At 48.7% G+C, this 23,102-nt stretch overlaps 1 protein-coding gene across 4 annotated transcripts in view; it reads left to right on the top strand.

Moving 5' to 3' along the window:
* The window catches only part of NRDC (nardilysin convertase), a 2,107,381-nt gene that overhangs the window by 1,887,309 nt on the left and 196,970 nt on the right, over positions 1–23,102 (top strand). For all 4 annotated transcript variants that reach the window (XM_086952436.1, XM_086952435.1, XM_086952433.1 and 1 more), the window contains 2 exons: positions 15,065–15,148; positions 15,550–15,640. In XM_086952436.1, the coding sequence (XP_086808562.1) occupies positions 15,065–15,148; positions 15,550–15,640 (175 nt within the window). The remainder of the gene's footprint in view (positions 1–15,064; positions 15,149–15,549; positions 15,641–23,102) is intronic.

The following is a 23,102-nucleotide window of genomic DNA, read 5'->3' as shown; positions in this document are numbered from 1 at the left end:
GGAGCAACCAGACCAGCGATGGAAGTGTCGTGGTTCGTCGTCAGAAGGGCCACAAGCCAGCAGGCAAGTAGCCGGACAACGCGGTGAGCAGCAAAGAGCAGAAGGGCCCCACGCAGATCTCGTGGATGCTGGGGGGCTGGACTTCGGTGCTGGAGCTGCTCAGGGTTAGGGCTTCTCAAACCCCAAAGCACTCACTCGAGGATCCCTCGGCCGTCGTGCTGGATAAGCGTCGGGCAGTCTTGAAGATGGCCGGTCCCTCGGTCTCGTCACACCCACGAATCTCAGCTGGGCTGATGATGCAGGTAGAGGTCAGAGTTGCCAGGGAATCCGGGTCTCGTCGAGCTGGGCAGTCTTGATCCGGAGGATGGACTTACAGCAAACCACGATGCTTAGATGGAGCCTGCGGGTGCAGGGTGGCTACTCCTTAGCCACAAGGGAGAGTCTTCAGAAATGTTCAAGAGTTGTTTCGTGGAAAGTAGTCAAGATTCAGAATTATCTAATTTGGGAAGGGGGCCTGCTCCTACCTTTATACTAAAGAAAGGGGCTGGCACGCGACTAGGTCCTGCCCATGGGTGGGACCAGGAGGGGGTGGTTACACCCCTCTCCCTTGTCCGGACTTTCCCCAGCTCAGGGGCTGGTGTGCCCCTGGAACTGGTTCAAACCGGCAGATGCATAGTGAGCACCGGGGTGCCACTTGCAGTCACCTTCCATTCAGCCCTGCCTACCTGGGATACACAAAACCCTGTCAGGTATGGTGCTAGCACCGCCCCTGACAGGAAACCCTTTGTCCAAGCTCTCCTCGCTGGAAGGACTCCCGGCAGCAGGAGGTCAGACTTGTGTCTGTGGTGGCAGCATCCATTTTGTGATGCTGAGGCTCGAGTTAACTTTAACCGGGGTTCACAGTTACATACATGTCATGTCCCTCTAGAAGGGTGGAATGCTAACCCCGTCGCCAAGTGTAGAGAAGGCAGCAAGACCTCAATTTTAACTGTTTTATGTTTGTTTGCACAAGTATGTCTGAGCACTATGTTTACACAACCTATGGTTATTCTACTGGGAGAAGGGTTTGGTTGAGTTGGTAACTGTTGCCCACTTGGGCAATATCTGCAATAAATCTGTCTGGAAAGGTGGATAAAACCACATTTGATGCGAAGAGGCATTACCCGCCCACTTGGGCTAGATGAGGTTAAGAGCTAAAATGTAGGTGTGCTAGTCGCGTAACAGCGCTGGTAAATAACTATTAATAAAGTTGTATTGAAGCTGAGGCAAAGTCTCCAATGCTTCGATCTCGATTGTTGATTTTGTTTTGCCCCGGGCTCTCTCTCTCTCTCTCATATGGAATAGAGTATTCTGTGTGCCCCCGGCGTGCCGGTTTCCTTTCACCCTTTGTCCCTCTGGGTACGGTTAACCGGTTGACTACCTGGTGAAGCGCCCGCCTCGCTTTGCCGCAGCATGTGTGCTGTTGGTAATCCCATTCCTTGGGCTTTTCTTTAATTGTGGTGTGGCTCTCACCGTACAATATTGTCTCCTTCTGTGTATTCTTCATCCACATACCTGTATCTTCTGGTATTCATGACTCAGTTTATCTCTGCATGGTGATATCTGTCCCCTCCTATATCACTTTTGGGCTGTATGCTCAGTTGGTATGCTCTGACTAAGTCATACTATCTCCTCCCTTTTTCTGGGACTCAGTCTCTGGCGGATCCATGGGAGCCGGTGCTCAGTTACCGTCGTTTTGCAGAAGTTTATGAACTTTCTTCCATTCTGCAAATCCCTTCTGGTGTCTCTTTTCGTCCCTGTCTGGACGAAGGAGTTCTCGTACCATCATCTGACTGATTGTGGTGCCTTTGCCTCTCCTTGTTCATGCTCCCTTCCAGGGCTTTATATGTCTGGTGTCAGCCGCACTGGCACTGCTGTTCCCACCATGCTTAGTCACTATTATTAACCGACAAGTTCTTTTGGAACTTGGTAAGTTTCAGACCCTCCCCCAATGGGATATGGCTTTGGTATCTATTCTAAGTTAGGGAATCTGCAGCTAGATGTCTCTATCAAATGAGCGAGATCCTTAGGACCTTTCCAGGTGTGGGGTTCTACCATCTCGACTCCTTACACCTCCATTGTGTCCAGGTCGGTCCCACTCGCTTGGAAGTGTGCCATGGTGAGGGCGCTTCTCAAGAAACCCTCCCTGGACCAGAACAACATGTCCAACTACCGCCCCATTTCGTTGCTTCCCTGGTTGAGTAAGCTGCTGGAGAGGCACACCAACAATATCTTAACAGACTATCTGGAGTCCAACTGTCTGTTGCGTGCCTCCCAGACAGGTTTTCGCCCTCAACATGGCACAGAAACTGCCATGTTGGCGGTCACAGAGGAAGCAAGAACGACTTTGGATCGGGGAGGAAAGGTGGCCATTATCCTGTTAGACCTTAGTGCCGCGTTCGACGCGGTGAACCATGCCACGCTAGTATACCGACTGGCGGGCATGGGCGTGTCGGGCGCAGCTCTGGACTGTCTCACCTCCTTTTTGAGTGAGCGCTTTTTCCGGGTCTTTGAGGGTGAGACAGTCTCTTCTAAACATCCTCTCAGGTGTGGGGTCCCTCAGGGCTCCTCCCTGAGCCCGACCCTCTTTAACGCCTACATGGAACCTCTGGACAGGATAGTCCATCCCTTTGGTGTGCGTATAGTCACCTACGCGGATGATACGCAGCTGGTGGTCTCGTTAGACCACGCAGATGGATCATCCAACACCTTAGGCCCCTGTCTAGAGGCTGTTGCCAGTTGGATGCAAGCTTCCTGTCTCAAGCTTAACGGGGAGAAGACAGACATCATTCTCCTTGGAAATTCCTCCCCGTCTGCTCTTGCACCCGTCTGGCCACCATGTCTTGGCGCTCCTCCTGCGCCCAAGTCCCAGATAAAGAGCCTCGGGATCTGGCTTGACACTGCCCTTGATTTCTCTGTCCAGGCTACTAAGACTGCTGCCACTTGCTTCGGACTAATGAGGATGCTCCGGCGGGTGCTCCCTTTGCTCCCTTTCCAGGCGAGGAGGATCATGGTCCAGGCCCTCATTCTCTCTCGCCTGGATTACGGGAACGCTCTCTACCTGGGAGCACCGGCTTCGGTCCTTCAGAGGCTCCAGGTCACACAAAACAGTGCGGCCCGCCTATTGTTCAATCTGTCCCGTTGGCGAGGAAGGCTCTGAAGGACCTTCATTGGCTCCCAATGGCTGCCAGAGTGCAGTTCAAAGCTCTGTGTATTATGCACAAATCCTTCCACCGTGTAGGCCCAGCGATTCTGCACCCTCTGGTTATGACTTATGTTCCAACACGCCCCCTTCGGTCTGGTACCCTGCAGCTGGCCACCTCCTCTAAAATTAACAAAGCCCGTTGGGGTGGCCGCTCTTTTTCTCATTCGGCGACCAGACTCTGGAATGCCCTCCCCTTTGCCATCCGGGGTAACAGCAACCTCCTCTCGTTCAGAAAGGCCCTAAAAACGCATTTGTTTGCTAAATCTCTCTGATCTGCCCCGAGCCTGCGCTAAAACCATTTTATCTTCAAGCGCTGCGAGGCCCCAGGGCGGTTATGCGCTATACAAATGCAATTTTTCATTTCATTTCACTTGGTCTTCCTGATGGGTGCTCTCGTCACCTACCTCTGGGGCAGGGTGTGTCATTCTGCTGTGTTCCATTGGCCCTCCACCCATTCTCATTTTTGGGGGTCTAGGTTCTGTGCTTTTCAATGCTGCTCCACCTGGGGTCCTCCAGCGTTCTATCCATCCTATCTATCTATCCATTACAGTATGTTTTTCATACAGTTCCATCTTGTGGTTGCTGCCTGTCCTTCATCATGTCCTTTGTTTCCACTGCCGTTGGGGGGGCACAGCTCTCTGCTTTGATGGGGCGAGTGCCCTATTCACCCACCTCAGTCCCTATATGTCTTGAGTACTCTTTCAACATGGTGTTGTTTCGTATTCTATGATTTTTTTATCTTGTTTTCAAAGGTTTTTTGCTCTTTTTTGAAACGCTGTTCCTATACTCTCGCAGTTTTTGTTGGTGCTCCCTGTTGTGGCACTGAAAAGTGTCACTGTAGAAAACTGACAGCAGCACGCCAGGGGGGGTGGTGGTGGGGGGGGGGGGGTTCTTATACTCCATTGACGTCACTTCCTTGGAGCTGGGCGATGCTGCCCCCAGGCGTGCAGAGGTACTGCTGGAGATAAAGTTTTCCAGATCCAGTTCGACGCCTGGGGACATTCTAAGTTAAGGAATCTGCAGCTAGACTGTGTCTCTATCAGACATATCGTTACCGAAGGTAAGTAACTCGTTCTTTAGTTTGAGCCTGTTCACAGACCCACCATAATAGCTTTTCCTTCCATGTTTGTTTTTGGAATTTGTAAGTGGTTTTGAATCTAAATACATTGTGAAAGTCTTTTTTATCCCTTTAGAATATCATAAAAGTTATAAATGATGACAATACCCATTGTTAATTCTACATCAGGGACCATATTCCTCTGTTGGGCTTCATTCCTTAGCCATCCAACACCAGATACCTTTTTAGGCTGCAAAAGGCAAAAGTGAAAGATAGAACTCAGTTTCCATACAAAATACAAAATCACATATATTTTTGTTTTCCTGACTAATATGCTGTTTGCATGGTTAATGTTTGTAAGCGAATGCCTCTTCTTGTATGTTCACCCCCAAACCTTTGGACTTATGCTGCTGGTATTTAGACTCTGAGAGAGTGCTGAGGCCTGCTAATCAAATCCCACTCCTGGGACCCTGACTCTGAACCCTGTGTGTTTGATTGACCTATACCCAATGTCAAAAGTTAACTTGCTCCTAGTATATGGTACCAGGGGTACCCAGGGCATGTACGGTAGAGTACCCCTCAGGGAATAAAGCATTTGTTGTGCCACCATGAGTGGGACAAGGTAAAACATGACTTCCAGCCTGGCATTTATGACTGGTAGAGCAGGGGTGTTAGGACAAGCAGAGAGCTTCAAGAGGAAATGGTAATCACACTCAAGAGTTGCTGCTCTTTTGTCTAGGTAGACAGGTTGGCGTCGGAGACAAAGAGGGGGGAAACAATGGCCAAACCTGTTTTTTATGGCTATGTACCTCTAGGTAGCCACACCTCCAGTGCAGGCTATTGAGCTCCACAAACAGAAAGATCCCAACTTCTTAGGAGTGGGAATAGGGTACTCTGTGACAGCTGGATGCGACACTTCACTGGAAGATGTCATCAAGCCAGATGGAACCTAGTATCCCATTGGCAAGTGATTGCAACCTCACCTGAGGGCACTTCTGGGCATAAAAAGGGCACCCACAACTCAGATCACGCTTTGACTGGAGAAGGACCACCCAGCTGATCGAGACCTGGTGCTCACAAGTTACACCCGAGACTTCTGGACCTGAGAGAGTCACCAGAGTGAAGTTTGGCCACTCAGAAGGAGTGTTGTAGCACAATGAAGGAAACTGCTGAGTTTGTGCACGGTAACCAGTAGTCCAGTGGCAACTGTATTTTCGCTGGACCAAAAGAGGACCTACATCCACAATTGCCCTTCCAGGATCGAGGAGTAACTGCAGGAAGACCCCTTCGACTGCACAGCATCTTCAGCTTCCTTGAATATCTTCAGCGTCCTTGAATATCTTCAGCATTCTGTATCCCTTGAATCAGGACCACTTCATAGAAGTCAGTGGCAAGGGACCACTAACCCAGTCACTGGACTACAGACTGCTTTTGTCGAGGAGGTAACTGTTTGTTCGGACATTGTTGGTCCCCTTGATTGGCTCCTGGCCGGAGTTGTTCGCCCAAAGTAACTCTAAGCAACAACATTCCACTTTTGCCAATGCTTGTTCAGGTTTTAAGTGTAAAGTCTTCATTTGATGTTCCTTGTAAAATCCATATCTCCAGAACATTCTGGTGTATCTTTGTCATTGTGGTGTTCATAAATTTTTAAAAATATAAACCATTTTTAATAAATTGGTGTTGGAATTCTTGAGAGTCTTGTTTCTTCCTTCAATTGTTTTGGTACTGTTTAAATGCTTTACACATTCCTTTGTGAAAGCCTGACTGCTGGAAGCCATAGCACTGAGAGTTGAGCGAAAGTTTGACCCTAGAAGGGTTAAACCTTATAAGGGTTGGTAGTGTATTAAATGGTGAGGTCTTACATCCATACCATATAATACACCTCGTTTCCTCACAGTGCTTATACCAAACACCGAACAAAAGTTAAGATTGGTGCAAAGAGGTGGTGATTCGAGAAGGAGGAAATAGGAGAAAGGATGATGACGGTCCCACAATGACTTAGAAGTTAGGGGCAAGTATAATGAGAAGCACTAAGACATTCCCCGGGTCAGGTAAATAGGCGACAGTGCTCTTTCTATTGTCCTTCCACTAAATTTGACTCCTGTCCATCATAATAAACAGCTTTACCACGGAAAACTTATGACCTTTTTCAGATGGATACATCTGCCAGTTGATTTCTCACCATGTAAATATCTCCCTGCGCCAGCAGCATTAGGACGAGGACGATGTCACAGAAGCCTGGCTCCGCTCACGTCACTGGAGCCATAAGAGAGCCTCGTCAGCGTGTTGTTAGTTCCCTTTTTGCTGGGCCGACTACGCTAACGGTTTTTCTTGGACTCTCTGTGGTTTCACTTGCTAGTTTGTGTTTCTGCTTGTATTTCTGGTACTCTTTGTGAGAAGTTGGCCTGATATATGATGCTCACTAGTTCTAGTGATCACCTTGTATCAGTCCAAACAACCCTTATGGTGACTGGTTGTAAGTCAACCTTATAGACCAGCTATCCTAATGGTAGGATGGACAAAGCATTCTTAGGCTCAACTCTTTTAGCATGTGAAGCCAGCTGTTTTACCACATATAACCCCTTGAATACCAGATTAAAGGACACCACACAGGTTGTTATGAAAATAAACAATATATGTATTACTAACACCTCTGAACTCTTTGAGATCAGAGGGCTAAGCACATAACAATACTCTTCAGAAAAATACAGTAAGTCGCACAAATTACAATGGTGCCCTAGGGGCACGACAAACCATATACTAAGTAAATGGTATAAGTAGAACGATAGAAGAAATGAGGATGCCCAGAGGCTGTAGAATCGCTGGGGCTACACTACCCTAACATTAGGCAAGGAGCAGGAGGCCCAAGGGACGCGTGTGCAGTGCTAGAACACACACGCGGGTTTCAATGCAAAGTCAATGGGCACAAACAATTCACGAAATAGGTAAGTAAAGACCGTTCCGACTGGTTGAGACAAACTATAGGATACCTGGACACTAGGAGAGTCAATCTACCTATGAGCACCGAAATGCTCTCGTTACCTCACCCACGGGCTGCGGGTGCATAGGTGTGAAAGTGTCGGGTTTCCGCGTCAAAGTCAATGGAGCCTTGAAGAAAGATGCTGCAGGCGACCAGGAGGAAGATGTCCGGAGTGATCCAAGGGTGGATCAAGGAAGATGGACACCTGAAAGCAGAGGGGACAATGTTCACAGTCACTAGCCAGTGACTGGAGTGGAACCAGGAAGGAACCAGATGATGTTGTCGTGATCAGATGAAGAGTGGACGTTTGACTCTGCAGCCACGTTGACCAGGAGGTGTCTTCGACGACCAGGATGGAGGCACGAGCTGTCCCACGCAGGCTCTCGCTGTCGGCGGCGTCTGATCCGGAATCGGAGTCAACAGGCCTTGGCAAAGGCAACCCACGCGGTGATTGAAGATGGCGTCTGGTGCGCACCAGGAGGGCCCGGGGTGCTTCTCTTTTGGAAGGAAGCAAGGGCCAGTCTGGAGCAACCAGACCAGCCATGTAGATTTCAAGGATCGTCATCTAGGAGGCCACTAGCCAGCCGGCAAGTGACCAGACAACGCGTCGAGCAGCAATCAAGCAAAAGGGCCCCACGCAGATCTCGTGGATGCTGGAGAGCTGGTCTTTAGTGCAGGAGCTGGGGATTCTCAATCCCCAAAGCACTTTCTCGAGGATGCCTCAGAAGTCGTGCTGGAAGCGAAGTGCAGTTTCTTCAAGATGGCCGGTCCCACGTGATCTCAGCTGTGCTGCAGATGTGAGTTGAGGTCGGAGAGGTCTGGAAGTCCGGGTCTCGTCGGGCTCTGAACTCTGGTTCCACCAGGAAGGATGACAAATCTAGGATGCTAGATGGTGCCTGCTTGTGCAGGATGGTCACTCCTTGGCCACAAGGGAGATTTTCTTCTGTCTTCTGTGGAGCAGAACGTCGAAGTCCAGAGTTTCTTCTTTGTAGTTTCAATTTAGGATAATCTAATTTGGAATGGGACCAGCTCCTACCTTTATTCTGCTAAAGGGGGCTGTACTGTGACTAGGTCCCTCCCATGGGTGGGACCAGGAAGGGGGGGTGGTTACACCCCCTATCCTTTGTCCGGTTTCTCGCCAGAGCTGGAGTGCCCCAGCAACTGCTTTGAACCGGTGTATGCACAGGGACACCTTTTGTGCCCCAGGCATGTCTCATTCCTTTCAGCCCTGCCTATCTGGATACACAAAGTCCTGTCTGGGGTGGTGCTAGCGCCTCCCCTGGCAGGAAATCCTTCGTCCAGGCCTCCGTTGCTGGAAGGATTCCCAGCAGCAGGAGGTCAGCCTTGTGTCTGTGGCAGCAGCATCCATTTTGTGATGCTGAGGCTCGGGTTAACTTTAACCAGGGTTCTAGTTATATACATGTTGTGTCCCTCTAAAAAGGGTGGAATGCTACCCCCGCCGCCAGAACTGGCGAGGGGCTAGTATTCCAATTCGTATGACACCTTACTCAACATGTTTTGATAATGCTATGCCAAAGTTAGCAATAACCTCGAGGATTATAATGCACTTAAGAGTATATGGTATAGCGTTATCATGGAACAGCTATAAGGACATGGTTCCGAAAGCTGCAGACAGCTCATGCTGGAGAACCATCTCACATAATTCCAAGCACTCTGCCTTCAGGATTGATAAGGCCTGCCATAGGAGTGACTTATAGGAGTATATCTGTCCATTTTAGGGTTAGCTATAGGTATACTATATCTAAAGCAAAGGGTGATTACACCACCTTGCCCCAGCTGTGTTAGCAGCCAGTTGTGTCTGTTTAGATGGCCAGCCAGGGGCTGCAGCCTACATGCTGCAGCCCCTGGTAGGCCTTGGGTGCACTTATGCACTGGGTACCTATGGTACACTGTACAAAGACTTACAAGAGTGACCCAATACCAATTGGTAAATGCACCTAAAGTACATGTATGTCAATTTAGACAGAGAACAGCTAGGCTGTGGGTCTGATTAGCATGCCCACAGCTCTGGAAAGCCGTAAACCAGTGAAGCAAAAAGCAAAAATCTGGGGTGACCATGGGATTGCAGACCCTACCCTCATACACTCTTCTTGTTTCCTTTTCAAGGATGTCATAGAGGAAGTCCGGGTTCAAGCCCTGCAGGGAGAGCGGAGGACACATGTCTATTACAGATCCACATGAAGATTGTGTCTGGTGCCTGTCGTTGGATCACGTCGTCGAGGGATTTGCCTGCTGTAGAAAGATGAATCCGAAAGGCGTTAAAAGAAAGAGAAGCTTAACTCTTCATGGCGAAGATGAGGAAGGAGAAAAGAGGTAGAAGAAGGTCGAGATCTCGTTCCAGGTCAAGCTTGAAGTCGACGTCGGGGGGTGCTTCTAGATCCAAGAAGCATAAAAGAAGAAGAGGTATTCTTCAAGATGCCATTCAGATAAGGATACGGCGTTTAAGTCGAACTCTCCAGCTCGTCAACACCATAAGGACTTTGTGTCGCCTTCTCGCTCAATTCAGGCTTCTCCAGTGAGATCAGCTTCGCCTGCGGCTTCTCCAGTGAGATCTCCGACACCGGTTCATTCACCGACTTCGGAACATTCTCTGGTTCCAGTGGAAGAGGTTCCTGTGCTGGATGAGCAGTCGACTCCATTTGCTCCGCCGTCTGGTCCGAACACGGTAATGCCTACACCGGAGTCAGTCCCGGGGGCCTACCCATCTTTCCCTGGCCCAGGTCAAGATTCTTCGCATTACCTTAATGCTATGTATGGAGTCTTCCAGAGGGTATATGTACCCCTCTGGAGCACCTTTGGGTCCCATGGGTCCATTAGTGTTTAATCTGGGGGTTCCTCAGGCTTACGCCCAGGCCCCCTTCATGCCATTTCTTCTGGCGGCGCAGTCTTGGCATTTCCCGGCGCCCAGGACATCGATGCCGTTTCCCTCATCTCTAGCTCCGTCAGCTCGACCTCGGTCGGCGCAGGTTGTGCCTCCGGATCTATGTACAATGCCGGCTCTGGATCCACCGGAGTCGTGCTTTGGCTCCACCAACGCCTGTGCCTAAAATGAGATCTAGGAGAGAAGCTCAGATAGTTCTAGAGGAGCAGAGGTTTCATTTGGAAGAAATGGAAGAGTGTGAGATTCAAGAATCCGATGACTGATTTGGAGAGTTGAGGGAGGCAAGTGACCTTGATGTGTCTCCAGAGTGGGAACTTTTGCCTACATCTGATACTCCTTCAAAGGATGTGGTTCCCAACCGCACAGTAATAAAAAAAGGCAGCAGAACTTTTAGATCTTCAGCTCCCACAGCTGAATTTAAATCAAACATTTTGACAGAAGTTCTTCATTCACCTTCTTCTGCAATAGAGCCTCTACTGCCATTCAATGACTCAGTCACTGAGCCTGTGATGGAGGTTTGGCGTAGCCCTTTTCGGCTCTGGCTGTTTCTAACTCTATTGCCAGGAGATACAGGGAGGCTCCAGGGGATCCAGACTTTTTAACACAAGTTCCAGGTGATAGGGAGTAGAAGAAACTTGACCTGTCTGCTAAAAAAGTGTTTTTCTCTGCAAGCATGGCCCAAAAGTCCACTAATGCCACTTGTCTTTTGGGTCGCTATATCCATGCTCTAATGGACTTGGCGAAACAACTTGCCCCTAAATTGTCAGAGGAAGACAGACAAAAATGTTATGAGGTTTTACAAAACACTCAAGCGGCTGCTCGTCAGGGCATTCAAAGCGGTTTAGATACAGCTGACTGTCGCCAGGATCATGCGATTTTCTGTGGTTACAAGAAGAAGTGCATGGCTTATATCATCAGAGTTTTTCCCAGATGTACAGGCAACACTTTTGGACCTCCCTTTTGATGGTTCTGGACTCTTTGGTAAAAAAAGCGGATGCAGCTTTAAAAAGGTTTAAAGACAGTAAAGCAACAGCCAAGTCTCTGGGTCTTCAGGCTCAGTCCAGAGGTTCCTCATTCAGGAGGTACAGAGGTTTTGGGAGGTCCTCCTTTCGGACCTACAGTCAGCCTCAGCAGCAGCAAAACACCTTATACAAGTCCTACAGGGGCAAAAATAGAGGTAGTCAACCCTCCTCCTCCTCCTCCTCTACCTCCCCTTCTCTTACCACAGCAAAGCAGCCCTAGATCCACCATTCTGGATCATGTTGGTCCTGTGGGTGGTCGGCTTACTCATTTTCTGCAAGATTGGGAATCGGTCACTACAGACCTTTGGGTTCTCAATCTTGTGGTGAATGGGTATGCTCTTCCCTTTCAGGAATTCCCTCCAAATTACCCTCCTTGCCAAGGGACTTGCTCGGAGGACCACCGTCTTCTCCTGCAGGAGGAAGTCCTAGCTTTACTGAAAAAAGGTGCGATATAGGTGTGCCAGAGCAGGAAAGGGGTCAGGGATGCTACTCCCGGTATTTCCTGATACCCAAGAAGGATGGCAGACTATGTCCAATCCTGGATCTCAGGCTCTTGAACCTTTTTCTGAAGCAAGAGAAGTTCAAGATGCTCACCCTTGCGCAGGTTCTTCAAGCGCTGCAACAGGAAGACTGGATGGTGTTGATCGACTTGCAGGACGCGTATTTTCATATCCCGATCCTGAAGTCGCACAGGAAGTATCTCCGTTTTACGGTAGGGTCGCAACAGTATTAGTTTGCGGTTCTCCCGTTTGGACTTACTACTGCACCTCGAGACTTCACCAAGGTGATGGCAGTGGTGGGAGCCCATCTCAGAAGGTGGGGGATTCCAGTTTATCCCCTATCTGGACGGCTGATCAAGGCGGAGTCGCCAGAGAAGGTGCTTCATAATCTGCAGGTAACAACTCAGCTGTTGGTCAAATTGGGATTCTCGATAAACGTGCCCAAGTCTCACCTAGTGCCTTCTCAGCGGAACCTGTTCATAGGAGCAGTACTGGACACTACTGTGTGTTGAGCATTCCCACCTCAACAAAGGATTCTCGACATTCAGGAAATGATTCCCTCGTTTTTCAATGGAGCGGTCGTTCCAGTCTTGAAGTTCCTTCGCCTGCTCGGTCTGTTTGCTTCCTGCATTCTGTTGGTCAACCATGCACACTGGCACATGAGGGCGCTCCAGTGGTGCCTCCGCAGGCAGTGGGATCAGCACAACGGAGATCCCAGGGAGTCTGTGAGAATCTCCAGAGAAGCTGCAGCGGTGGAGCGTGGAGGGCAATCTGTCTAAAGGAAAGCCCTATCATCTACCTCCATCAGTGGCCACACTGATAACGGATGCATCCACTTTAGGGTGGGGTGCGCATCTGGGGGAACTGGAGGTCAAGGGTCTTTGGTCTCCAGAGGAAAGGTTGCTTCACATCAACCTTTTGGAGTTGCAGGCGATACATTTGGTGCTCAAGGCCTTCCTCCTTTCCCTTCGCGGTCAGTCGGTTCTTGTCCTGACGGACAACACTACTGAGATGTGGTATGTCAACAAGCAGGGAGGTGTGGAGTCGCATTGTCTCTGCAGAGAGGCTCTGCGTCTCTGGTCTGGGTTTCGGGACCATCAGATTTGTCTGATGGCAAATCTTCTGGCCGGAATTCCGAACGTACGTGCAGACCGTCTCAGTCGGCAGTTCTCCGGAGGTGGTTTGTCACGTCTTTCGGACGTGGGGTACTCCTCAGGTGGACCTGTTCGCCACTCATGAGAATGCTCAATGCCCGTCATTCTGCAGTCTCCTTATCCGATGCGGGGAACTTTGGGGGACGCGTTTCAGTTAAGTTGGGAGTCAACTCTTTTACGCGTTTGCTCCCATACCCTTGATTCCTCGGGTTCTGAGGAAGGTTCGCCAAGACCGGGCCCAAGTCATATTGATCGCCCCCGGATTGGCTAAGAAGTGTGTGGTACACAGATCTTCTCCACCTCTCCTCGTGCCCTCCACTCCGTCTCCCTCTCAGGGCAGATCTCCTCTCGCAGTCGCAGGGGCAGGTTCTACACCCCCACCTCCAGAGCTTACACCTTCATGCATGGAGATTGAACAGGGCAATCTGAATTCTTTCTCTCTCCCGCCTGACGTGGTGGATGTTATTCTTTCGGCCAGGCGACACTCCACCAAGACTATTCTTATAAGTGGTCCAAATTGGTCTCATGGTGTGGAGAGAAGTCTATTGACCCCTTGAGGGCTCGTTTATCCAACATCCTTCAGTTTGCTCCTTCTTTAGCCCAGCAGGGTTTTGCTGTTGCTACTATAAAGGGCTATTTATCGGCTTTGTCGGCATTTCTTTGTTTGCCGGATCAGCCATCTTTGTTTAAATCACCTATTGTGTTACGGTTCATTAAGGGCCTTAATAATACATTTCCTCCTACTCTATTTATTGTGCCTCAATGGGACTTAAATCTTGTCTTAACCTTCTTGATGGGTTCTCCTTTTGAGCCCTTGCACAAGTGTCCCTTGAACTGTTGTCTTTTAAAGCAGTATTTCTTGTTGCCATTACCTCGGCAAGGAGGGTAAGTGAGCTTCAAGCTCTGAGTTCGAAACCCCCGTTATTGACCATTCATGCTGATAGAATGGTTCTCAGGACCAGGGCTGCTTTTCTGCCTAAGGTGGTTACTCCCTTCCATCTGGGGCAGTCCATTACCCTTCCTACCTTCTATCCTCCCCCTCATCCTTCCAAGGAGGAGGAGCGGCTTCACCACTTGGACCCTTAGAGGGCTGTGAGTTTTTACATCAATAGGACTAAAGACTATCGTGTGGATCACCAGCTCTTCGTGGGCTTTGCTGGCTGCAGGAAAGGCAGAGCGGTGCACAAGCGTACACTTTCCAGATGGATTATCTTGTGTATCAAGATCTGTTACTCTTTGGCCAGTAAGGAACCTCCAGAAGGTATAATATCTCATTCTACTAGAGCGAAATCTTCTACATCTGCCTTGTCTAGGGGTGTTCTTTTAGAGAACATTTGTAGAGTGGCAACTTGGCTCCCTCCACACTTTGGTGAAGCTTGACTTCTTAGATTCAGAAGTGAGGCGGGACAGTCACTTTGCGCATTCTATCCTTCAAGATTTTCTGGTATAAAAGGGTGGATACCCTCCTCCGGGAGTGGGGACTAATGTGGGATTCTATTCACAAGGAGAGGAATCCACCGGCAGAAGTATCCATCAGAAGAACAAGTTACTCACCTATGGTAACGCTTTTTCTGGTGGATACAGTATCTGCCTGTGGATTTGTCACTGACCCAAACGCCTCCCCGTTGTCCACCCTTGTATACCTACAATGTTGATATTGTCTACTTTTGCTTTCAATGGAATTGTTTTGCTGTATTGTTTTTTACACTGTGTGTGTGTTGGTTTGAATACTGTGTACTATGCATACTGTACATATTTGTGTCGGTCCGTCCGGGTGTCTCGAATGCACGGAAAAAAAGGGCGGAAGGAGTCTCAAGCGGAGCCAGGCTTCTGTGACGTCGTCCTCATCGGCGTGGAGAGCTACAAAAAAATTCCGAATGCTGCTGGCGCAGGGGATATTCACAAGGTGAGGAATCCACAGGCAGATACTGTACCCACCCGAAAAAGCGTTACCGAGGGTAAGTAACTTGCTCGTTTGCTCAGTTACCTTTCCAGTGTGTACATTTATCTGCTCAGACCAGCACTGTGAAAGCCGGAACATTTTACAAATAACATCTTGACAAGGCAAACCTCTGATTAAGTTGAGAACATATTCCAATGTAAGGAAACAACAGTTAACTTTGTCTAATCCAGGGTTGATGATTTAGCCTAAAAATACAAGCAATGATTTGATCCCCATGTTCTTGTCTCCCTATGTCTCCTTAGTTATCACGTATATCCCACTTGCAGAAATACATCTGGAATACTTGGATTTTCAGTCACTGTTGAAACGCAAGCAACTAAATTCAAGTAAGTGGGTCTAAATTATTATGTTTTTTTTTTTTTTAGTTTTTTTTTGTGCTTACACTGCGTTACCTCCTCCATTTTGTGGTGCTTGAAATTCAGAGATATTCTTGGGGCAGCCACTTCTAAATTGGGAATAAATATCATTTATATGGTTAAATTCCAAGTAACACCCCTCACAGAGTCCCACCTTACATTCCACAGTGTCTGAAAATGACCACCGACTCACCACAGTGCATGGCCTTCCCACACCACCTTCACTATTAGTTAATCAAATGCCCTCACCTGATTAATTAGGACTTCTTTATGCTTGGTAGTAGTCTACTTAGTTGGGGGATGGTGGCAGTTATCATTCATTAACTAAACACTTTTTAAGAAGTATACATTCTTGTTTCATATTCATTCAGCACTGATGATGTGGACAAAAGAATTGAAGATTTCTTTGCTTTCTTTGGCGAACAGATGGAAAGTTTAACGGAAGACTCATTCAATGCACAGGTAAAAATGAAGATAATTATGTATAGACAATTTTTCTTAAACAATATTAGATACACTGTTAACTTCTATACTGACATAGACTAACCACAGATTTCTGACCTTGTGAATATCCCTTAGGTGTCACACTGGATCAGAAACTTTTCAGCATTACCTCTGTGCCCCAGTAGGTGACGCTGTGCCACTCCGCAATTACACCATATGCTCCATAAAAAGCATACAGGGCCAAAATAGGTGCTACTCTTGCATGCTGATATCAGTTTCTTTATTTCCATTCCACCAGACTGTGATCTGGAGCTTCCTCTCAACTGTGCAGACTTCTTTTACCTCTTAATTTGACTAATGCCAATGGGCAAGGGTAATGTCACCTCCCAAGACTACTGGGTTTAAACCTTGGCGGGACGGTTGCAAGCAAATGTAATAAATAGACCCTTATCATGTTTGCTTGTGATGCCTGGGGTCGAGCCACAACTCAAAGGCCTGCAGAGACTGAACGTCTATGAATCCAAAGGTTATTGAGGACAACAGGGTGAAACTTCATGTCACTGAACATCAGAAGTCTCAGTGCTGTGACTGGTACAAGTGGTCCCTTTTTGGTATAGAAGTCGGTCCAAAGATCAGTCGTTTTCACACTCCAAATCCTCTGGTAAGGCAACGGATTTTATTTTTTAATCCAAGTGGGACTTAGTCCCTTCCTGTCACTTATACACCTGAAAAGGCAAGAGGGCATTATCGTATCTCTAGGTCACATTCCCAAAGTCAACCAACTTCAGATCACATCCCATAATTTATCCTGGCACAGCACGAGTTTTTGGGACCGCCTGCAACACAGAGGCAAATCCAGGAATTCCGCGAGACCATCACTGACACTTAGGATGTCTTCCTAATCCATCTGGCATGCTCTAGGATCCAATAAGACCTCCATCTGGATTATGACCGATGCAATCACCCTCTGTGCCGTTTGTGTAGGAAGGTGGATATCTGACTATGGTTGCCCCCAATTTGTTTGCCTGGTGTTTTGCTGTTTTTTTCGACTTAGTTGACCTGGGTCCCTGCTATTCAGGACCCCAGGCTCACTGCCCTCGCTGTAAAATGGATTCCATGTACTCTAGGTACATATCTAATTGGATACTGAGTCACCTTATCAGCCCCTGTACAGTGTACCTTAGGTACCCAGGGCATAGGTGCACCCAGGGCCTACCAGGGGCTGAAGCATGTATTATGCCACCCCTGGCTGGCCATCTAAACAGACACAACTGGCTGCACGACAGCTGGGGCAAGGTGGTGTAATCACCCTTTGCTTTAGATATAGTATCCCTATATCTAACCCTAAAATGGACACATATATTCCTATCAGTCACTCCTATGGCAGGCCTTATCAATCCTGAAGGCAGAGTGCTTGGAATTATGTGAGATGGTGCTCTGGCATGAGCTGAGCCCGTTTGCAGCTTGCGGAACCAAGTCCTAATAGCTGTTCCATGATAACGCTATACCATATACTCTTAAGTGCATTATGAACCTCGCGGTCAAATGCTAACTTTGGTATAGCATTATCAAAACATGTAGAGTAAGGTGTCATACGAATTGGAATACTACCCCCTCGCCAATTCTGGCGACGGGGGTAGCATTCCACCCTTCTAGAGGGACACGACATGTATGTAACTGTGAACCCCGGTTAAAGTTAACTCGAGCCTCAGCATCACAAAATGGATGCTGCCACCACAGACACAAGTCTGACCTCCTGCTGCTGGGAGTCCTTCCAGCGAGGGAGGCTCGGACAAAGGGTTTCCTGTCTTGGGAGGTGCTAGCACCACCCCAGACAGGATTTTGTGTATTAGGTAGGACAGGGCTGAAAGGAATGAGACATGCCTGGGGCACACAAGATGTCCCTGTGCATACACCGGTCAGAACCAGTTCCTGGGGCACTCCAGCCCCAGAGCTGGCGCAAGACCGGACAAAGGAAAGGGGGTGTAACCACCCTCCTTCCTGGTCCCACCCAGAGGAGGGACCTAGTTGTAGTGCAGCCCCCTTTAGCTGAATAAAGGTAGGAGCTTTTCCCATTCCCCTTTAGATTAATCTTGACAACTTCCACGAAGAACTCTTGACCTTCGACCTCCTGATTACCAGAAGACTGAAGAATCTCCCCTATGGTCAGGGAGTGACCATCCTGCTTCGCAGGCACCATCAAGCTTCTGTGCGGTTTGCTGCAAGTCCTTCCATCCCGGAATCCGACGACTCAGCTCCACAAGACCCGGACCTCCAGACTCCTCTGACCTCTACCCACATCCACAGCACAGCTGAGACCCGTGGGTGCGACGAGCAACTTGGAGACGGCCATCTTGAGAAACCTGCACAGCGCTTGCAGCACAACCGCCGAGGGATCCTCGAGTGAGTGCATTGGGGTCTGAGAAGCCCCACACCGACGCAGCTCCTGCACCAAAGACCAGCCCCCCAGCATCCACGAGATCTGCGTGGGGCCCTTTTGCCTGATTGCTGCTTGCCGGCTGGCTGGTGACCTCTGAGGCGACGACCCGAAGAATCCAACACTGCTGGTCTGGTCCCCATGACTGGCCCTTGCTTACTTGTGACAGAGAAGCACCCCGGACCCTCCTGGTCCACACCAGACGCCATCTTTGTTCCACCGCGTGGCTTGCATTAGCCAAGGCCTGTTGACCAGATCGACAATCCAACACCGCCAACAGCAGCAGACTACGTGGGACAGCTCGTGCTTCCAGCCTGGTCGTGAAGAGCAGCTCCTGGTCCGCGCAGCTACAGAGAGAAGCGACCCTTCCTTCACCTGACTGCGGCAACAGCATCTGGTTCCCTCCTGGTTCCAGCACCGTCACTGGCTAGTGACCGAGACTCTGTCCACTTCCCTTTCAGGACTTCTCCTTCCTAGTTCCATCCCTGGAACCACCGGACTCCTCCATCTGGCTGCCTGCCAGCAACTCCTTGTTTCATGCATCACCGGGATCAACGCAGCAAACCCGACGCAACTTCAGCCCTATGCACCCGCAGCCTGTGGGTTAGGTAACTAAAGCTTCTAGGTGCAGAAGTCTGTGTTCACTCTCCTAGTGTCCAGGTCCACTGTTGTTTTCCCTCCATCCAGCAGGGTTCGTCCGGAATCCGTAACTTTCTAAAACTGTAACTTCCATAGACGTTGGTACGCATCCCGCGTGAGAGTTTCCACTCTGGACGTGAGTCCCGTGGGCCTCCTGCTCCTTACTTACCTAGTTAGTAGCGTAGTCCCAGCGATCCTCCAGCCTCTGGATCTCCTTACAGTATTTTCTTTCCTCGCATTCCATTGTTTTGAGTATATGGTTTGTCGTGCCCCTAAGGCGCACTTGTAAATATTGTGCGAACTCTTATTTCCTTTTTAGTATTGTCATGTGCTTAGCCCTCTGACCTCATAAAGAGTTCAGAGGTGTATGTTAGTTAATAAATATCTGTTTATTTTCATAACAACCTGTGTGGTGTCCTTTTGTTTGGTATTCAAGGGGTTATATGTGGTAAAACAGCTGGCTTCACATGCCATTCAGAGTTTAGCCTAAAGACTGCTTTTGTCCACGCTACTAGGATAGCTGGTCTATAAGGTTGACTTTACAACCAATCACCATAAGGGTTGTTTGGACTGATACAAGGTGATCACTAGAACTAGTGAGCATCCTATATCAGGCCAACTTCTCACAGTTTGGACCCTCTGAACCCACCCTCCAGGGCCCACACTGACTCCACCTCCATGATCCACACCAGTTCCCAGAGTACTGATGCCAAATCCATCGACACCAGAGACGAGGAGCACATTGTGCTCTGCGGGTCAGCACTGGCCTGACCTCGATCGAGACCACACTCGTTGCCCATCAAGCCACAGTCTTTGCCTACCCCACTGGATTCTTTTAACATCCCTTTTCTGCACGCTAGACACTATATTCTGCATTCTTTATTTGGTATGGACTCTGATAATGACTATGATACAGGAGATGAACTTTGGAAACCCTACCATGAGGAAAATACAGGTGGCCTCTATACCCCTCCTAAAACTGGCCTAGTCTCACCAACAGGCTTTGCCTCTGAAGAAATTGCCTTCTTCACAAGGGTTATGCGGAAGGCAGCGGAGTTTCTCGATACCATGGAGGTCAAAACCAACTTCCTAACTGGAGTTTTGCTGCCGGGGCAGGCCACCGCTTAGCCCCTCTTACCCTATAACAAGGTCCTTGCTGACATTCTCATAGGGTTCTGGCCAAACCTTACTCTAGCCCTTTGGTGAAGCGCCAGATTGTGAGGCACCATCTCCAAGCCTCCAGCAATCCTCCGGAAAGAAGGTATTTTCTTCACCAAGCTTGACCCTGTTTTCTGTCGATGCCAGTTGCCTCTTGTAAACCTACTGCCATGCTTTTCGGGATACTGTGACACAGATTCTACCTAGTGTTCCTGATGACTTGTGTCCCGCCCTAATTCAAGCTATACAGGATGTCCGGTTGAAGGCACGATCCAACAGTTTATAGTGGGTCGGCAAGCCATAACATCATACAGGTGGGTCCTCGAAATTGTTCTGACGGCTGTCTGAGGATGATTTGTCAGTCTTACAGCAGGCAGTACAAACCCTTAAGGCGCTATTGATACAGTGCCTTCACCGGTCGTGGGTCATGGTTGTTACTTCCACTACTTCTTGGTGTCAAAGAAGAATGGAGGTCTTCGTCTTATTTTAGATTTGCGTCCTCTCAATGCCTTTCTTTAGAAGGACAAATTAAAAAATTCACCCTGGTCTGACTTCGACCCTGGAGACTGAATGGTGGTGCTGGACATGCAGGATGCCTATTTCAATGTATGAGTCTTGCAGGCCCATCAGCGCTACCTGCGGTTTGTGGTGTGACTAGGAATATTTTCAGTTTGATGTGCTCTCCTTTGGTCTCACAAGTGCCCCTCGGGTGTTCAAAAAATGATTGCAGTGGTGGCATCCCATCTTTGGATGTCAGGGGTCCCAGTCTTCCTGAAACTCTGTGACGCGCTGTTGAAGGCGGGCTCCCCCAGGCAGTTGTCAACCACCTACAGACTACATCAAACCTCCTGTCACCTTTGGGTTTACTACCAACATGCAGAAGGCACACCTGACATCTTCTCAAACGCTCTGCTTCTTCGGAGCTGTTCTGAACATGATCCGGTTTCATGCTATTATAGGGATTACTTTTTTTCTCCATTTCAATTTTTCTTTTTAACTTCACATTTCTCCAAGATGGTCTTTTGAGCATGTTTTTCACTAACACTGCAACATGCCACATACGCATTTATTATAGTCAGTCCTTGCTTTGCTTTGCATCCCGCGTGAGAGTTCCCACTCTGCACGTGAGCCCCGTGGGCCTCCTGCTCCTTACTTACCTAGTTTGTAGCGTAGTCCCAGCGGACCTCCATCCTCTGGATCTCCTTACAGTACTTTCTCTCCTTGCATTCCATAGTTTTGAGTATATGGTTTGTCGTGTTTTAAGGCGCACTTGTAAATATTGTGCGAACTCGTATTTCCTTTTTAGCATTGTCATGTGCTTAGCCCTCTGACCTCATAAAGAGTTCAGAGGTGTATGTTAGTTAATAAATATCTGTTTATTTTCATAACAACCTGTGTGGTGTCCTTTCATTTGGTATTCAAGGGGTTATATGTGGTAAAACAGCTGGCTTCACATGCCATTCAGAGTTTAGCCTAAAGACTGCTTTTGTCCACGCTATTAGGATAGCTGGTCTATAAGGTTGACTTACAACCAATCACCATAAGGGCTGTTTGGACTGATACAAGGTGATCACTAGAACTAGTGAGCATCATATATCAGGCCAACTTCTCACACATGTTAAAAGGAGTTGCTGGATTTTTAAACATGCCACTTGTGACTGTGTCCAATGACCCTTTGTTGGACATTTTGCACCGGAGTCAGTGCTTCCTTATTGCGAAGGTTTATTTCACATCTTGTTGGGGGCCTGGGCTAAACCCAGTAAGGGCCCTGTGAAAAGTTGGCCTGGCATATGATGTCCACTATTCGAGTGGGCACCTGGCACCATTACAAATGACCCTTATTGATGGTAGGTTTAGATAACCTTTATAGAAAGCTATCCTAGAGGTAGCTGTGGAGAGCAGCCTTCAGGCTAAGTCTTGAAGGAATGTAAAGCAGCTTGTTTTACCAGTCTATAATCTCTTGAATGATCAAATAAAAGAGTACCACACCAGGTATATATATATAAAATATATGTATTTATTCTAAACACAACCCTTCTAGTCACTTTATGAGGCTAGAGGCAAAAGTACAATACAAGAACTGAAATATTACACAGTAAATAAGCACAGTATATGTTTTGCCCTAGGGGCCTCACAAACCATATACTAAAAAAGTGGTATAAGGGCCGCACTTAACACAGAGACCAGGCCTAGAGCCTGTAGAAAAGCTGGGGCAAAAAGGAACCCCCCAAGGTAGGGACGCAGAAGACCCACGGGGGACGCATGCCGTGTCTAAACACAGCCGCAAATCACCGTTGACTTCTATGGAGAAAGTTTAAGTTACAGTTTTAAAGTTTAAGGGCACTTAGGAGTGGACTATGGCAAAACCCGTTCAGTACTGGACACTTCGAGAGTCAAGACCCACTGGAGCACCAAAGTTCTCGTGTTACCTCACACAGGGAAGCCGGGTGCATAGGTGTCTTTTCGTGTCGGGTTTCGTCATCGATTCCAATTGAGAGCTGCAAAGAAGTGCTGCATGCGTCCAGGAGAAGAGTGTCCGGATGGATCCAAGGTTGGATCGGAGATCTGAAGAACCTGAAAGCAGAGGGGACAGAGTCTGGGTCACTAGCCAGCGCCCAGGATGGCGACAAGAAGATGCCAGCCAATGTCTGGTGCTTTCAAGTGAAGTAGGTGAAGCTTGACTCTTCAGCCACGAGGTCCAGGAGGTGTCGACAACCAGGACCTGGATTCGAGCTGTCTGACGTCGGGTGTCGAGTGCTGCAGCGTCTGTATCCGGATTGGACTCGACAAGCCCTGGCAACAGCAACCCACGCAAGATGACAAGATTGGCTTCGGTGCAGACCAGCAAGGTCTGAGAGACTCACCCTTTGGAGGGGAGTCAGGGCACGTCTGGAGCAACTAGGAAAGCCCAACAAACAAAGCATTGTCCTTCGTGGGGTCCCACCAGTCAACGGACTAGGGATCGCGAAGGCTGAAATGCTGAGAGCGGACCCACGGAACACTAATGGAGTGTAGGCCCACAATCTTCAATGCAAAAGGTGCTCAGGGCTTGGACTACAAGTAGCCCAATGCACAACTTCGGGAAAGCTCGGGAAGTGGATGCACTAGCAAATGTGCAGGAGTTCCGGTCCCACGTCTCTCGTGATAGCTACAGGTCTCAGCTTCGCTGGAGACTCATGTCAGCCTCCGAGATGTCTGGAAGTCCGTTTCCTGTGTCACAGATTCTTCGGGATTCGTCGGGAGCCT

This window comes from Lissotriton vulgaris, chromosome 1_1 (assembly GCF_964263255.1).
Source record: "Lissotriton vulgaris chromosome 1_1, aLisVul1.2, whole genome shotgun sequence".
NCBI classification, from domain to species: Eukaryota; Metazoa; Chordata; class Amphibia; order Caudata; family Salamandridae; genus Lissotriton; species Lissotriton vulgaris.
Note: the sequence above shows the minus strand (reverse complement) of the source record. Positions and strands in the feature narration are given on the sequence as shown.